The sequence below is a fragment of the Coregonus clupeaformis genome, chromosome 2 (assembly GCF_020615455.1).
Source record: "Coregonus clupeaformis isolate EN_2021a chromosome 2, ASM2061545v1, whole genome shotgun sequence".
In the NCBI taxonomy this organism is placed as follows: Eukaryota; Metazoa; Chordata; class Actinopteri; order Salmoniformes; family Salmonidae; genus Coregonus; species Coregonus clupeaformis.
The window spans coordinates 12,089,023-12,108,126 of record NC_059193.1 but is presented as its reverse complement, the minus strand read 5'-3'; the positions used below and the strand labels follow the sequence as shown (position 1 = coordinate 12,108,126).

At 44.2% G+C, this 19,104-nt stretch overlaps 1 protein-coding gene across 5 annotated transcripts in view; it reads right to left on the bottom strand.

Moving 5' to 3' along the window:
* gria1a (glutamate receptor, ionotropic, AMPA 1a) overlaps positions 1-19,104 on the bottom strand; it is a 184,598-nt gene that overhangs the window by 79,421 nt on the left and 86,073 nt on the right. For all 5 annotated transcript variants that reach the window (XM_041839048.2, XM_041839054.2, XM_041839062.2 and 2 more), the window contains exon 5: positions 16,136-16,189. In XM_041839048.2, the coding sequence (XP_041694982.2) occupies positions 16,136-16,189 (54 nt within the window). The remainder of the gene's footprint in view (positions 1-16,135; positions 16,190-19,104) is intronic.

Here is a 19,104-nt window from a genome sequence, read left to right as displayed (position 1 = left end):
AGACAAACAGAGAAAAAGACAGAAAAACAAGTTAAACATTTAGAGGAATCAATTACTTTCTCTAGTTTCATGTTTTTAGGATGAAATGAAGAAATATGAAGGCTACTTTTTCAACAGGAGATTTGGGTAAATATGTTTCCTACAGCTCACAGTGTTAGATTTAAAACCAAGCATTGTGTAGGAATATAGAGGAATGGGGAGAACAAGTGTTTGATACACTGCCGATATTGCAGGTTTTCCTACTTACAAAGCATGTAGAGGTCTGTAATTTTTATCATAGGTACACTTCAACTGTTAGAGACGGAATCTAAAACAAATATCCAGAAAATCACATTGTATGATTTTTAAGTAATTAATTTGCATTTTATTGCATGACATAAGTATTTGATCACCTACCAAGCAGTAAGAATTCCGGCTCTCACAGACCTGTTAGTTTTTCTTTAAGAAGCCCTCCTGTTCTCCACTCATTACCTGTATTAACTGCACCTGTTTGAACTCGTTACCTGTATAAAAGACACCTGTCCACACACTCAATCAAACAGACTCCAACCTCTCCACAATGGCCAAGACCAGAGAGCTGTGTAAGGACATCAGGGATAAAATTGTAGACCTGCACAAGGCTGGGATGGGCTACAGGACATTAGGCAAGCAGCTTGGTGAGAAGGCAACAACTGTTGGCGCAATTATTAGAAAATGGAAGAAGTTCAAGATGACAGTCAATCACCCTCGGTCTGGGGCTCCATCCAATATCTCAACTCGTGGGGCATCAATGATCATGAGGAAGGTGAGGGATCAGCCCAGAACTACACGGCAGGACCTGGTCAATGACCTGAAGAGAGCTGGGACCACAGTCTCAAAGAAAACCATTAGTTACACACTACGCCGTCATGGATTAAAATCCTGCAGCACACGCAAGGTCCCCCTGCTCAAGCCAGTGCATGTCCAGGCTCGTCTGAAGTTTGCCAATGACCATCTGGATGATCCAGAGGAGGAATGGGAGAAGGTCATGTGGTCTGATGAGACAAAAATAGAGCTTTTTGGTCTAAACTCCACTCGTCGTATTTGGAGGAAGAAGAAGGATGAGTACAACCCCAAGAACACCATCCCAACCGTGAAGCATGGAGGTGGAAACATAATTCTTTGGGGATGCTTTTCTGCAAAGGGGACAGGACGACTGCACCATATTGAGGGGAGGATGGATGGGGCCATGTATCGCAAGATCTTGGCCAACAACCTCCTTCCCTCAGTAAGAGCATTGAAGATGGGTCGTGGCTGGGTCTTCCAGCATGACAACGACCCGAAACACACAGCCAGGGCAACTAAGGAGTGGCTCCTTAAGAAGCATCTCAAGGTCCTGGAGTGGCCTAGCCAGTCTCCAGACCTGAATCCAATAGAAAATCTTTGGAGGGAGCTGAAAGTCCGTATTGCCCAGCGACAGCCCCGAAACCTGAAGGATCTGGAGAAGGTCTGTATGGAGGAGTGGGCCAAAATCCCTGCTGCAGTGTGTGCAAACCTGGTCAAGACCTACAGGAAACGTATGATCTCTGTAATTGCAAACAAAGGTTTCTGTACCAAATATTAAGTTCTGCTTTTCTGATGTATCAAATACTTATGTCATGCAATAAAATGCAAATTAATTACTTAAAAATCATACAATGTGATTTTCTGGATATTTGTTTTAGATTCCGTCTCTCACAGTTGAAGTGTACGTATGATAAAAATTACAGACCTGTACATGCTTTGTAAGTAGGAAAACCTGCAAAATCGGCAGTGTATCAAATACTTGTTCTCCCCACTGTAGGTGAGTGGCAGTATGCTTCTGTTCATAGAATACTAACTACTTCAGTGGTAAAATAAATGACCTTGGGTGTAACGCTAATACTGCAGGGAGTGGAAATCTGAAATAACTAAAATATGAAATGTGAGAGATCAATATTCAGAGATAAAATCATTATCAGATCTGAGGTGCATAAGTTATTTGCTACATCGAGAATGTGAGAAGGAGAGAGAGGAGAGAGAGAGAGCGAGAGAGAAGGAGAGAGAGCGAGAGAGAGAGAGAGAGAGAGAGAGAGAGAGAGAGAGAGAGAGAGAGAGAGAGAGAGAGAGAGAGAGAGAGAGAGAGAGAGAGAGAGAGAGAGAGAGAGAGAGAGAAACAGCACAAGAGAAAAGAGGGAGAATTGTTAAGTGTATAATGAGATAGTGTTCTGTATAAAGGCCAAAGCAGTACATTGTAATTCCTGGTTTAAACTAAAGCAGGGAGAGAATGAGAGAATGCCAGGGTCAATCTCTTAATGAAAAAGGCAAATCCCTCAGAGCAGGCTCTTATCCCAGCCCCAGCCTGAAAAGAAATAAGTAACGAGGGAGAAGGAAGAAGGTGAGAATGAAACAGACAAGATCAGTTGAGGGAGAGGTCTAGGTTTAATCCCTGATAGAGTTGTGTTAATCCTGGACCTCCGTGCTGTGAAGTAGAATAGAACCACTTCCCTGGAACCCTTCAACACTGTGGAACACAATGGAAGCACACCTCTGGAACTGCTGCTAGGCTCTGTGGCAGTGTTGTGTACGAGACCACCTAAAGCGAGACCGATTCAAGACCATGCCCGGAGCAAATTGAGTCAGAGTCAAGACCACCATAATAAGAGTTCAAAATGTCCTGTGTTCATATTTCAGAACAATTTAAGGATTCTTTAGACATTCAGAATAGTGAAAAAAATGCATGCTGAGGGAAAATAGAGCCACTCAACAAATTATTACTAACCCAATCACAGTGGGGAACAATGGGCCTTCTACGCCTTCAGAGAAGGGCTAAGGATTTATAAAATAATGATTATAATAATATAATAATAATAATATTATTATTTTAAATGATGTTCTGATTTAATCTCTTCCGTTTTTGTTGGAAAGTAAAGGGTTAACACTGAAGAGAAAAAAAATTCCAATCAGGATTTTTCTTTGCTGTCACTGGGGAGATAAATCTAGCTAGCAAAGTTAGCCATTGGCTAGGCCATCAGAAGCTAGACAAAGCCATCTGCCATTCAACTGTATTAGGGCAAAATTTTGGAGTGACAGTGGAATCAACCAATCACATTTTGACTTAATGAGTGGAACCATTTTTACTAAAATGTATGGAAAATTGAAGGCCAACAGGTCACTGCACAATAGCGAGCAGTAGTTTTCCCACGGTCTAGCTAGCTAGCTTTTGTTGTCGGCTAGTTTGCAGCGGCTGCAGCAGGTGTTATTAAAAATGATGTTGTTGCTAATTTGTTAGCTTCTCTCTTTTCAAGAGTAACTTTCAACAAGAAGTAAAGTTTCAAATGATCATCATCTGGTGAGTGGAACTGTGTTTTTTATTGCAGCAAGCTTACTGTTGTTAGCCATCTCTTTGAAAATAACTTATGTGTGTGTGAAACATTGTTGCATTTAAAGTGGAACTGACAGCATTTTAGCAACATGAAATCTTATTAAAATCTGTTCATATACAGCCCCAGGAAGAACATGACAAAAGATGTATACAAACAAGCCATTTGCCACACGGGCCTGCCATCATTCACTTTGAACTGGACTGTGTGTTTACAGGCAGTTGCCTCCTCGTCCTTCTGCAGCTTGCCTGCCAATGCATGCTTGTCCAAACCAAGCACCCAAGCTAACTGTCTAAAGTTGGCTAGCTTGTTAGCTAGGTACTTCCAGAGACAAATGAGATAACACCTCACTCTGACACCCGTCATATTCAGCAAGTGTTGCGCGTTTGTAAATTTGTCAGTTGTTCTGAGCTCTGGCACACTCAGATGAGAGTGCTCTGAAATCAGAGTAGATAGCCAGAGGGAATTTGCGAACGCAAGAGATATGCTAACTGTATAGCAGTCGTTCAAGTTCTTGCTAGCTAACCAAATGACACCTGCATCTCTAGCTGTGTATAGCCACCGAAAAACGATTTGAGGGGAAAAAGTCAGTCACGCACCCACTCCTCCATTGGCATGACATGGCATACTCCTAGCAGCTAGCTAGCTAGCTAGCTATCTAGCTAAAGTTAGCCTCTGTGATTTTAGCTTACTACATAAATAGATACGCTAGCCTATTAGCCATGTTATGAATGACTTGTGATCATTGCCCTTGCTAGTTTGATTGTGTTGACATTCCCAGCCTTAGTTACATTCGTCCATTTTTGTACAGAAAATTGAGTCATTGAAACTGAAACAGTGCATCCCGAATGGAGATAGCAAACAATGTACCAGACCATCTGATTTACAACCTGATAGCAATATTGATTGTCTGTTTGTTTCATATCTGCAAAGTAGTTAAAACGCTGTCAGTTAGACTATAAACTTTAGGTCACCGGTTACTTTGTGTGCTAAACGTGAAATGTTTTTTGCAATGGGAAGTAATAGTTGTACATTTCCATTGGGAAATGCTTAATGGTTGTGTTTTTGTATTCTTATGATTGGGACCTACTGGCTTATTATGTCTGAGTTTATGGACTGCTTACCCTTTAACATCATGCTGTGTGTGACCTCTGTCTTTCCATTGGCCCTATGCAGTGGTGTAGTGGTGCCTGGAGAAGTGGATATACTATAACTTTGCCAAAAAGTTCCCAAACAGCTTGCCCAGCGAAGGAAAGGCACCGTGTGTGAAAAATGTTTCCTATGTTTTTTTATGAGTTTTCCTATAGATTTTTTTTCAGATTTTCACTCTCAAAATCCCACCTTTTTTTTATAGAATAAAATAAATAAATGATGGACTAAATCCACAACAATGCTTAAACCACATCTATCTGATTGAGTTGGCCTGTCAGGGTCTGGCTCCCCAGTGGGTTGGCCTCTGTCCACCCAGGCCCATCCATGTCTACACCCCTGATCCAAACCGTGCATGATGACAATTGCGCATCACAACTTTTTCAATACCTGGTTTGCATACCCATTGTTGCCTTAGTTTGCATTTACTGGTAGATATCATAAGTTGAAACATCTTCCCTACCCTGTGGTCCTCTGTAGCTCAGCTGGTAGAGCACGGCGCTTGTAACGCCAAGGTAGTGGGTTCGATCCCCGGGACCACCCATACACAAAAAAAAAAATTCTGCACGCGTGACTGTAAGTCGCTTTGGATAAAAGCGTCTGCTAAATGGCTTATTATTATTATACCCTGCCGGCTACCGATGTCATTCGTCTGTGAGCTGCTCCATGCCAAAACCAGTTGAGAGCTGCACACTATTGCTGCCTGCAGATTATATTCCACTGAAACTAGGCTGTGTGCGGCGTGCATGTGAATATATTTCACGTGCTTTGCGATTGTGTAGGCTACTTTGTGCATGATTTCTCTATTGTACTACATCATTGATAAGTCATATACCTCCACTACACTACTATATACACATCAGTTGGGATTAAGAAGTGAGTATAAGCATGCCCACTGAACAAAAAGTGGGTATACGGCTTATACCTGCGTATACCCTCCACTACAGCACTGGCCCTTTTTGTTTGACAAAAAGTGCACTCCTACATGAGTGCGCTGGTATCACGGTTGCTGTCCTTTCAGAATCACGAACCTGTCACACACTGAAGGCCTATAGGTTCACCACTGCGCAAACATGTCTATAATAGATATAAAGGCTGTTAAGATATGTTTCAAGAAAGGAGTGCATATATTTGGCCTGGCGAAGCGGATTTATGCGCTGACTGAATGGAAGCTGATAATTATGAGTTTTTTACTCTGCAAGTCCTCAATGTCTGAGACCGAGTCAAGACCGAGTACAAATGTATCCGACACTGAGACAAGACCGAGACACTCAATTTGTGGTCTGGAGTACTACAACACTGCTCTGTGGTCTGGAGTACTACAACACTGCTCTGTGGTCTGGAGTACTACAACACTGCTCTGTGGTCTGGAGTACTACAACACTGCTCTGTGGTCTGGAGTACTACAACACTGCTCTGTGGTCTGGAGTACTACAACACTGCTCTGTGGTCTGGAGTACTACAACACTGCTCTGTGGTACATAATTACTCTGATTCTCCTTTGAGGGGTGTGTTTCTAGAACACTATTGAACTCAGTGTTCTATTTTAGAATCCATGGTTCCTTCTATTAAGGCAAGTCATCCAGGTCCTGAGGCAGCAAAGCATCCTCAAACCATCACCATGCTTGACCATTGGTATGTTCTTACTGTGGAATGCAGTGTTTGGTTTTCGCCAGATATAATGGGACCCATCTCGTCCAAGAGTGGGCCAAAATTACTCCACAGCGACGTGAGAGACTGATCAACAACTACGAGAAGCGGTTGGTTGTGGTCATTGCAGCTAAAGGTGGCACAACCAGTTATTGAGTGTAAGGGGGCAATTACTTTTTCACACAGGGGCATTGGATGTTCCATAACTTTGTTTATGAAATAAGTATGTAATTGTGTGTTATTTGTTCACTCAGGTTCCATTTATCTAATATTAGGATTAGGGTGAAGATCTGATAACATTCAGTATCAAACATATGCAAAAGTAGAGAAATTTAGAAACGGGGCAAATATTTTTTTTATATCACTGTACACTGTACTCATATAAAACAGTATGTCCTGCTTTGACCCATTGGGATAAACACATTGGAGAGAGAGACGGAGAGAGAGAGAGCGACAGAGAGAGCGCGAGAGAGAGATGCCCAGGCCGTGAGCAGAGCAACAGGCCCAACCCCCACTATTACACCCGGCCAAGCACCATCCTGCAACCTAAGAGGTATGTATCAGACGCTCAAAATGCTCTGATCACACCTACTGTAATGGTCCGGGCATAAACCACACAAAAATACACTATGGAACACAAAGCTTTTACTATCTCATCCTGGAATATACAAGGCCTGAGGTCATCTGCCTTTGGCCTAAAGAGCAGGAAGCCAGACTTCACCAAATAAATCAGAAATACAGACATTGTCTTCCTACAAGAAACATGGTATTGAGGAGATGGACCCACTGGTTGCCCTCGAGGTTACAGAGAGCTGGTAGTCCCATCCACAAAACGACCAGGTGTGAAACAGGGAAGGGACTCAGGGGGTAAGCTAATTTAGTTTGGAGCAGACCTAACCCACTCTTTTAAATGAGTCAAAACAGGAACATTTTACATCTGGCTAGAAATTAATAAGGAAATGATCTCAACAGAGAAAAATGTCCTCATGTGTGCTACCTATATCCCCCCCAATAGAATATACATACTTTAATGAAGACAGCTTCTCCATCCTAGAGGGGGAGATCAACCACTTCCAGACCCAGGGACATGTACTAGTCTGTGGCGACCTAAATGCCAGAACTGGACAAGAACCTGACACCCTCAGCACACAGGGGGACAGACACTTACCTGGAGGTGACAGCATTCCCTCCCCCAATGCCCCCGTAGACACAGCTACGACAACATAACCTACAAAAACGGATCACAACTCCTGCAGCTCTGTCGGATGCTGGGTATGTACATAGTCAATGGTAGGCTTCGAGGGGACTCCTACGGTAGGTACACCTATAGCTCATGTCTTGGCAGTAGTACTGTAGACTACTTTATCACTGACCTCAACCCAGAGTCTCTTAGAGTGTTCACAGTCAGTCCACTGACACCCCTATCAGATCACAGCAAAATCACACTCTACTTGAACAGAGCTATGCTCAATCATGAGGCACACACATTTCTTTCCACAGGGCCGAGGGGTGAGACAGGGCTGCAGCTTAAGCCCCACCCTCTTCAACATGTATATCAACGAATTGGCGAGGACACTAGAACAGTCTGCAGCACCCGGCCTCACCTTACTAGAATCTGAAGTCAAATGTCTACTGTTCGCTGATGATCTGGTGATTCTGTCCCCAACCACGGAGGGCCTACAGTAGCACAGATTCTGTCAGACCTGGGCCCTGACAGTAAATCTCAGTGAGACTAAAATAATGGTGCTCCAAAAAAGGTCCAGTTGCCAGGACCACGAATACAAATTCCATCTAGACACTGTTGTCCTAGAGCACACAAAAAAACGATACATACCTCGGCCTAAACATCAGCGCCACAGGTAACTTCCTCAAAGCTGTGAAAAATCTGAGAGACAAGGCAAGAAGGGCCTTCTACGCCATCAAAAGGAACATAAAATTCGACATACCAATTAGGATCTGACAAAAAATAATTGAATCAGTTATAGAATCCATTGCCCTTTGTGGTTGTGAGGTCTGGGGTCCAACACCAAATCGAAACTCTGCATGCAGATTTCTGCAAAAATATCCTCAGTGTACAACGTAAAACACCAAGTAATGCATGCAGAGCAGAATTAGGCCGATACCCGCTAATGATCAAAATCCAGAAAAGAGCCGTTAAATTCTACAACCACCTAAAAGGAAGCGATTCCCAAACCTTCCATAACAAAGCCATCACCTACAGAGAAATTAACCTGGAGAAGAGCCCCCTAAGCAAGCTGGTCCTGGGGCTCTGTTCACAAACACATACAGACCCCACAGAGCCCCAGGACAGCAACACAATTAGACCCAGCCAAATCATGAGAAAACAAAAAGATAATTACTTGACACATTGGAAAGAATTTACAAAGAAACAGAGCAAACTAGAATGCTATTTGGCCCTAAACAGAGAGTACACAGTGGCAGAATACCTGACCACTGTGACTGACCCAAAATTAAGGAAAGCTTTGACTATGTACAGACTCAGTGAGCATAGCCTTGCTATTGAGAAAGGTCGCCGTTGGCAGACCTGGCTCTCAAGAGAAGACAGGCTATGTGCACACTGCACACAAAATGGAGGTGGAAACTGAGCTGCACTTCCTAACCTCCTGCCAAATGTATGACCATATTAGAGACACATATTTCCCTCAGATTACACAGACCCACAAAGAATTAGAAAACAAATCCAATTTTGATCAACTCCCATATCTATTGGGAGAAATACCACAGTGTGCAATCACAGCAGCAAGATTTGTGACCTGTTGCCACAAGAAAAGGGCAACCAGTGAAGAATAAACACCATTGTAAATACAACCCATATTTATTTATTTTCCCTTTTGTACTTTCACTAATTTGCACATCGCTACAACACTGTATATAGACATAATATGACATTTGAAATGTCTTTATTCTTTTGGAACTTCTGAGTGTAATGTTTACTGTTAATTTCTATTGTTTATTTCACTTTTTTTAAACTATCTACTTCACTTGCTTTGGCAATGTAAACATATGTTTCCCATGCCAATAAAGCCCCTTGAATTGAAATTGAGAGACAGAGAGAGAGAGAGAGAGAGAGAGAGAGAGAGAGAGAGAGAGAGAGAGAGAGAGAGAGAGAGAGAGAGAGAGAGAGAGAGAGAGAGAGAGAGAGACATAGAGACAGAGGGGGGAGAGAGAAAAGAGAGAGAGATGGGGGAGGGAGAAAGAGAAGGCAGAGAGGGGGGAGAGAGAGAGAGTAGGTAGAGAGAGACAGAACTAGAGAGAGACAGAAGGCAGATTCAGGCCCTCAGCAGAAAATCTGTCTGATGCAGACAGAAGCAGTCACAAACCGAGACACAGAAAGACTGATGATGCAGACAGAAGCAGTCACACACAGAGACACAGAAAGACTGATGATGCAGACAGAAGCAGTGACACACAGAGACACAGAAAGACTGATGTACAGACAGAAGCAGTCACACAGAGACACGGAAAGACTTATGTACAGACAGAAGCAGTCACGCACAGACACAGAAAGACTGATGTACAGACAGAAGCAGTCACGCACAGACACAGAGAGACTGATGTACAGACAGAAGCAGTCACGCACAGACACAGAGAGACTGATGTACAGACAGAAGCAGTCACACACAGAGACACAGAAAGACTGATGTACAGACAGAAGCAGTCACACACAGAGAAACAGAAAGACTGATGTACAGACAGAAGCAGTGACACACAGAGACACAGAAAGACTGATGTACAGACAGAAGCAGTCACACAGAGACACAGAAAGACTTATGTACAGACAGAAGCAGTCACGCACAGACACAGAAAGACTGATGTACAGACAGAAGCAGTCACGCACAGACACAGAGAGACTGATGTACAGACAGAAGCAGTCACGCACAGACACAGAAAGACTGATGTACAGACAGAAGCAGTCACACACAGAGACACAGAAAGACTGATGTACAGACAGAAGCAGTCACACACAGAGAAACAGAAAGACTGATGTACAGACAGAAGCAGTCACACACAGACACAGAAAGACTGATGTACAGACAGAAGCAGTCACACACAGACATAGAAAGACTGATGTACAGACAGAAGTAGTCACACACAGAAACACAGAAAGACTGATGTACAGACAGAAGCAGTCACACACAGAGACACAGAAAGACTGATGTACAGACAGAAGCAGTCACACACAGAGAAACAGAAAGACTGATGTACAGACAGAAGCAGTCACACACAGACACAGAAAGACTGATGTACAGACAGAAGCAGTCACACACAGACATAGAAAGAATGATGTACAGACAGAAGTAGTCACACACAGAAACACAGAAAGACTGATGTACAGACAGAAGCAGTCACACACAGAGACACAGAAAGACTGATATACAGACAGAAGCAGTCACACACAGAGACAGAAATACTGATGTACAGCAGGAGACAGAACAAGTGAACTCTGTATCCTCAGATCTTTGTGATTGGAAGTGCTGTCAACCACTCTGAACTTCAGCCTCCGACTGTGACTTTCTGTCTGATAGAAGGTCCATCACCACCAGCAACCCTTATTACATTGATCCCTGCCTGCCCTCTTCTTTGATGAAACTTTCTGAGGTCTGGTATTCTTAACGCCATCAATCAGAGATCTCTCCTCTCCTCTCCTCTCCTCTCCTCTCCTCCTCTCCTCTCCTCTCCTCCCCCTCCTCTCCTCTCCTCCCCTCTCCTCTCCCTCTCCTCCCCCCCCCCCCCTCCCCCCCATGCCTAATGGGCCTGTTCCTTTCACCCCCTACTCCTCTCCCTCTCCGCCCTCCTCGCACCCCCCTCTCCTCTCCTCTCCCCCTTCTCTCCTCCTTATGCCTAATGGGCCTGTTCCTTTCACCCCCTACTCCTCTCCCTCGCCACCCTCCTCGCACCCCCTCTCCTCTCCTCTCCCCCTTCTCTCCTCCTTATGCCTAATGGGCCTGTTCCTTTCACCCCCTATTCCTCTCCCTCGCCACCCTCCTCGCACCCCCTCTCCCTCTCATCTCCTCTCCTCTCCTCTCCCTCTCATCTCCTCCGCTGTCCTCTCTCCTCTCCTCTTTCTCCCTGAAGTACCAGCCCAACCAGGTGTGCATATGTCTCAGTTGAATGGTCAGAGGAGAGAGAGAGAAGGAGAGAGAAGATAAGAAGAGATGTATATTTTTCTGCTCCATGTGTTAGCTAATGCAGTGCACTGAGCTGAGCAGATTACTATAGAAACCGCTCCTCACGGACACGGAGTGGAAACATTTGATATAGACCTCCTAGACACACACAGAAAGACTAAGAGATGGAGACACACACAGAGACATGCACACACACTCCCTCATGGATGCAGACAAGCAGGCACACACACACACACGTAAATAAGGTAGCTGCGCTAAGGTAGGACACAGAAAAGTAATTTTAATAGAGCCATTATGGAGATCGCAGGCAGTTTGCATTCTAGACTTTATTGCTTTCACAGCTTTATCATTTACACTTCAATCTAACAAACTGACCAGATGAGAGGGATATTGAGATAATCATAAAATCCCAGCAGTGAGCCAGCATATTAATGTTGTTATTACCATGGATGTGTCCCGAATGGCACCCTATTCCCTATATAGTCCACTACAAAGGGAAAAGTAGTGCACTATAAAGGGAATAGGGTGCCATTTGGGACACAGACCATACTTTCTGTTGATATCAATTTTCTGCTGTATTTAGTGTCTATGGTGAGGTTGTATGAGCAGTGCCCTGGGACGACCATAGCAGACAAAGACAGCTAATGCACATTACCCTGCACACATTTACTCACTGACCCTCTACTGTCTGTCTGTCTGTCTCTCAGTGGCTGGCGGCTGAGTGTATGTGTGTGTGTGTGTGTGTGTGTGCTCTGCAGCATTTCAACACAGTCAGCCAATCAAGGCAGGGGTTTGCGTTCCTCTTCTAAGGCTCTACCAGCAGCAGGTTATTAGTGGCAGTATGAATGGTCTGACTCAGTAGACTACAGAGACGTCTATACAGAGAGTGTGTAGAGGTCCTACAAAAAGAACAGTCCTAGAGTTAGTCAGTGGAACATATTTTTAAAAAATCTCTTTTTTTTTTTCAAGACAGATCTGTTGTATCCCTTCAGAGAAACCTGAAACTGATTTGGTGCTTCTCATGCATCTTTCCAGTTAGATGTAGGGTGGCAAATCAGAAACGCATCTTTTGACCAATGGGTAAAATCATATATTAAATTGTGTAGATACTCCTCTGAGAAAACCAATGTTTCAAACCTCATGTCTCTATCATAATCTGTTCAAAAGTTATTGGAGTTTTTACCCTTGTAGGACGGCAAAGATTAGGGTCACGGTAACTAAATCAATGGAGGCCAGTGAAAAAAAAAGTGTTAAAAAAGCCAGGAAAATAGCATTGAATCAGCTAGGCTGGATGCTCTCCAGAGTTAAGGCTAACTGACAGGCTCAAAGTTGAACTCATCATCTGTCTTCTCCAATCAGGAGGACATAAAACAACATAGAGGTATGATAGATATGGATTTCGAGACATGACATGTAGTATTTTTGTATTTTAGTATACACTTTTCATATTAATGCGAAATTCCTGTTATTTTTTGAATATTTCTCATAAAAACAAGCGTATCTCTGTGAAATGTCAACGGCGTACTGAGCTTTTTATTTTCAAAGCCTTTTACATTTAATTCAGCTCGTGTCATGCTAATTTGGCTTTTTGTAAAATCCTCAAAGGTTACTGTGAGAAGCGCCACCGAACTGTCAACAGAGCTCAGTGTTTATTATCAGATGTATTAGGTTATTACATCTTTTGGGGGGGATATAATGTTAATGATATGTTAGAGAAAGACCCCACTGAATGATTCAGAATATGAAGAATCATATTTGTCTTGGTAAAATTGATTTTATAACAAAAGGAAGTGAAATTTCATCACCAAAGCACGATTCCACCCACTTGGGGCAGAGTGGAGAGAGAGAGAGAGAGAGAAACTAAAACAATTAGAAAACACCTAAGACAAATGTCAAATGAAAAACATAAGCAGCAAAACAACCCAGATCTACGCTATGACTACTTTGAAACTCTGAAACAGTATAAACATACACTAAAACGCAAGAAATTGAATTATACCAACAAGACACTTGATGAAATTGAAAGTGCAATTGACCAAAATCAGTTCTGGGACATGTGGAACAATTTAAGCAAGCCACAAGAATTAGCCATACAAGATGAAGGAATTTGGAAAACTTATTTTGATAATCTATACAAAACCATCCCACAAAAAGACTTACAACAGAACCAATTAGAAATTCAAGAAAAATTGAACATCCTTGAATCGGTCATTAAAAACAACCAAAATCCATTAGATTACCCAATAACCCAACAAGAACTAAATGAAAAACTCAAATCTATAAAATCAAAAAAGGCTTGTGGTCTAGATAACATCAGAAATGAAATGCTGAAAAACAGCACACCTGAGTTGCAAAATGCTGTGCTTAAGTTGTTCAACATAGTTTTAACTTCTGGCTGCTTCCCTGATGTCTGGAACCAGGGGCTCATCTCCCCTATCCACAAAAGTGGAGACAAATCAGACCCTAATAATTACAGGGGAATTTGCGTAAACAGCAACTTGGGAAAGGTTTTCTGTAGCATTTTGAATTCAAGAATTCAAACCTTTCTTCAAGAGAAAAATGTAATAAGTAAATGTCAAATTGGCTTTCTCCCTAACCATCGCACTACTGACCATATATACACCTTACACACACTAATTAATAAACACGTCCACCAAAAAAAAGAGGGCAAGATCTTTGCTTGCTTTATTGACTTTAAAAAAGCATTTGATTCTATTTGGCATGAAGGGCTATTCTACAAAATTCTCCAAAGTGAACTTGGTGGTAAGGTGTATGACTTAATAAAATGTATGTACACAGAAAACAAGTGTGCAATAAAAATCAAAAACCAAAGAACATAATTATTTTCACAACGTCGAGGTGTGAGACGAGGCTGCAGTTTGAGTCCAAATCTTTTCAACATTTATATCAATGAATTAGCAGACATGTTGGACCATTCTCCAGCCCCAGGACTCACACTATTTGACACAGAGGTAAAATACCTGCTATATGCTGATGACTTGGTACTTCTATCACCAACCAAAGAAGGTCTTCAACAGAACCTTAACATTCTAGAGCAATATTGCCATAATTGGGCCCTGGCAGAAATCATGATTTTCCAAAAAAAATGTCAGAAACACAAATATAAATTCACCCTGAACAACACCATAATTGAACACACTAAAAATTACACATACCTTGGTCTGACCATATTTGCATCGGGAAACTTTAATATGGCAGTGAATGCACTCAAAGAAAAAGCCCGCAGAGCATTGTATGCAATAAAAATGAAATTATTCAAAATCAACATCCCAATTAGAATTTGGACCAAAATATTTGACAGTGTAATCCTACCAATAGCTCTTTACGGAAGTGAGGTTTGGGGGCCACTCAATAAACTGGACTTTAAAATGTGGGACAAACATCCAATTGAAGCCCTACATGCAGAATTCTGTCGGAAAATTCTACAAGTTCAGAGAAATACACCAACTCATGCATGTAGGGCAGAATTGGGCCACTTTCCAGTAGTAATGAAAATACAGAAAAGATCATAAAATGTTGGCTACAACTAAATTCAAATCCAAATTCAAGTCTGCAATTTAATGCACTTCAAACCCAAGAGCTGAGCCCAGAAAGGAGCCCTCTCAGTCAGCTGGTGTTGGACCTAACCAACCAAGCTGACACCAGCACTGCTTCAAAAGAAAGAATTCCAATGAACAAAATCATGAACCAATCAAAGGACTCATATTTACAACATTGGAAAAACGAAACAAAATCCCAAAGCCGACTAAATTGCTATCTGACCCTAAACAGAGAATATGAATTGGCTGATTATCTCTTCTCTGTCAGAGATACGAAGCAGAGACAGATCCTTACCAAGTACAGGCTGAGTGACCATCAATTGGCAATAGAAACCGGCAGACATAAAAAGACATGGCTACCCAAAGAGGAGCGTATATGTGGTCACTGCACAACAGGGGAGGTAGAAACAGAAATGCACTTTCTCCTTTACTGTGATAAATATTCCTCACAAAGAGATTCATTATTCACAGAAATGACAACATTTATTCCAAATTTTAACTTATTAAACCCAGAGGAAAAACTAAAAATACTCATGGGCGAAGGAGCAATGGCTCCTCTTGCAGACAAATATGTATTTGCCTGCCATAGCCTGAGGCACTGAATAATAACATCTGCATAGTAAATAGTAACGTACTTATTATTATTGTTATTGCTATTATTGTTATTACCATTATTATTGTTGTTTATCATTCCAAATAGTAGTGGTATGGTAATGGTAATGATGGCAGTTTAATGATGGTGGTGGTAGTAGTGGTAGTAATGATGATGGTCGTTGTAGTACTGATATAATGGTGAAGATGACCATTATTTAGTTATAAGTTAAATAGTTTCATTTCCCATATTTAGATTTGTATATTTATTATATTTCTACTATTGACTGTTACCATTTTATTGTTGTTATTTATTTATTATTATTTACTAACATTTTTTATTATTATTTGATATTCTTTATTATTTTATTACAATGTATAGTGTATACATTGTTGCTTTGGCAATATTGACTAATGTTTTTCATGCCAATAAAGCAGCTTGAAATTGAAAATTGAGAGAGAGAGAGAGAGAGAGAGAGAGAGAGAGAGAGAGAGAGAGAGAGAGAGAGAGAGAGAGAGAGAGAGAGAGAGAGAGAGAGAGAGAGAGAGAGAGAGAGAGAGAGAGAGAGAGAGAGAGAGAGAGAGAGAGAGAGAGAGAAAGAGAGAGAGAGAGAGAGAGAGAGAGAGAGAGAGAGAGAGAGAGAGAGAGAGAAAGAGAGAGAGATAGCGATCTTACCAGGTTGGCCAGGATGTAGTGGTAACTCTTAGCATTCTTCCCCTGTTCAACGATCTGGAACACACACACAGAGCAGAGAAAGACATGACTTTAGTGTGTTTGTGTGTGTGTGTGTGTTCAGTACATTGTACCCATGTAGTGACCTTGTCCAGGGCAGAAGAGACACCAACTAGGGTAAGACATTGTAACAGCAAGACTCTAAAATATGAATATTCATTAGAATCATTCCTGTAGTCTCATCCCATGAATGCATTTAAACATAACAGCTAGTTAAATTGTAGGGATTGTAAAGATTCACCGATATGCATCGATCCCCGATTCAAATATTTAAGACCCCAAACCGATCCAAATGTAGCATGCAAAATCGATTGAAACGTTACAAATCGGCAATTCCAATGTTTTGTTGTTGCTCATATTACGTTCTTTCTACCTTCCGAAAATACCTCTCATCTTTTGTGACAACTGATGCGTCCTCTCCTTCAGTGTCCAACTGCATGTAACTGTGTTGACAGTTATTGATCTACAAGGAATTTTGCATGCCGAACAACCCAGGCAATATCAGTATCCTAGTCAAACTGCGCACTGTGCCCAGCTTCGTGCACTGACCAACGCGAGGTAGGAGGCCTGTTCCTGATCTTGCACATCTGCACTGCATCTTCAGCGTTCCAATGTTAAAACGGCTTGCTTTATTAATTGAGTGACAACCTATGTAATTTGCTAGGTTATTGTTATATATGCACTGTTTTACCTAAATAAAAGTAAGCTACCGGCTTCATAATTCCTAAAGGTCATGTTAACTGACTGATATTATCTCATAGAACAAAACGTATAAAATCTCCTAAGCCTGTGTTAACCTCAGACCTTTTTTCAGCATTTATCCCCAAACCCTATTGCTTCCCGGGAGTGGGGAGGAGAGGAGAGGGAGGGGGGAGGAGAGGAGAGGGAGTGGGGAGTAGAGGAGAGGAGAATGAGTAGGGAGGAGAGGAGAAAAGAGGGAGTGGGGCGGAGAGAAGAGGGAGTGGGGAGGATAGAAGAGAGAGTGGGGATGAGAGGAGAGGGAGTGGGGAGGAGAGAAGAGGTAGTGGGGAGGAGAGGAGATGGAGTGGGGAGGAGAGGAGAGGGAGTGGGGAGGAGAGGAGGGGGAGTGGGGAGGAGAGAAGAGGGAGTGGGGAGGAGAGAAGAGGGAGTGGGGAGGAGAAGGAGTGGGGAGGAGAGGAGAGGGAGTGGGGAGGGGACGGAGTGGGGAGGAGAGGAGAGGAGATGGAATGGGGAGGAGATGAGAGGGAGTGGGGAGGAGAGGGAGTGGGGAGGAGAGGAGATGGAGTGGGGAGGAGATGAGAGGAGAGGGAGTGGGGAGGAGAAAAGAGGCAGAGGGGAGGAGAGGGAGTGGGCAGGAGGGAAGAGGGAGAGGGGAGGAGAGGGAGTGGGGAGGAGAGGGATTGGGGAGGAGAGGGAATTGGGAGGAGAGGGAGTGGGGAGGAGAGGAGAGGAGAGGGAGAGGGAGTGGGGAGGAGAGAAGAGTGAGTGGGGAGGAGAGGAGAGGGAGTGGGGAGGAGAGGAGAGGGAGTGGGGAGGAGAGGGAGTGGGGAGGAGAGAAGAGGGAGGGGGAGGAGAGAAGAGGGAGTGGGGAGGAGAGGGAGTGGGGAGGAGAGAAGAGGGAGTGGGCAGGAGAGGAGAGGGGAGGAGAGGGAGTGGGGAGGAGAAGAGAGGAGAGTAGAGGGTGTGGAGAGGAGTGGAGAGGGAGTGGGGAGGAGAGGAGAGGAGAGGGAGAGGGAGTGGGGAGGAGAGGAGAGGGAGTGGGGAGGAGAGGGAGTGGGGAGGAGAGAAGAGGGAGTGGGGAGGAGAGAAGAGGGAGTGGGGAGGAGAGGGAGTGGGGAGGAGAGAAGAGGGAGTGGGCAGGAGAGGAGAGGGGAGGAGAGGGAGTGGGGGAGGAGAAGAGAGGAGAGTAGAGGGTGTGGAGAGGAGTGGAGAGGGAGTGGGGAGGAGAGGAAAGGGAGTGGGGAGGAGAGGGAATTGGGAGGAGTGGGGAGGAGAAGGAGTGGGGAGAAGAGAAAAGGGAGTGGGGATGAGAGGAGAGGGAATTGGGAGGAGAGGAGGGGGAATGTGGAGGAGAAGAGATGGAGTGGTGAGGAGAGGGAGTGGGGAGGAGATGAGAGGAAGTGGGGAGGAGAGGGAATTGGGAGGGGAGGAGAGGGAGTGGGGAGGATAGAAGAAGGAGTGGGGAGGAGAGGGAGTGGGGAGGAGAGGGAGTGGGAGGAGGGAAAAGGGAGTGGGGAGGAGAGAAGAGGGAGTGGGGAGGATAGAAGAAGGAGTGGGGAGGAGAGGGAGTGGGGAGGAGAGGGAGTGGGGAGGAAAGGAGAGGAGAGGGAATGGGCAAGAGAGGAGAGGAGAGAAGGAGGGGAGGAGAGGGAGTGGAGAGGAGAGGGAGTAGGCAGGAGAGGAGAAGGAGAGGGGAGGAGAGAAGAGGGAGTGGGCAGGAGAGGAGAGGGAGAGGGGAGTAGAGGGAGTGGGGAGGAGAGGAAATTGGGAGGAGAGTAGAGGGAGTGGGGAGGAGAGGAGAGCGAGTGGAGAGGAGAGGGAGTGGGGAGGAGAGAAGAGGGAGTGGGGAGGAGAGAAGAGGGAGTGGGGGAGGAGAAGAGGGAGTGGGGAGGAGAGGAGAGGGAGTGGGGAGGAGAGGAGAGGGAGTGGGGAGGAGAGGGAGTGAGGAGAAGAGGGAAATGGGAGGAGAGAAGAGGGAGTGGGGAGGAGAGGGAGTGGGGAGGAGAGGAGATGGAGTGGGAGGAGAGGAGAGGAGGGGGAGGAGAGGAGAGGGAGAGGGAGGAGAGAAGAGGAGAGAAGAGGGAATGGGGAGGGGAGGAGAGGAGAGGGAGTGGAGCCGGAGAGGAGAGCGAGTGGGAAGGAGAGAAAAGGGAGTGGGCAGGAGAGGAGAGGGGAGTAGAGGGAGTGGGGAGGAGAGGGAATTGGGAGGA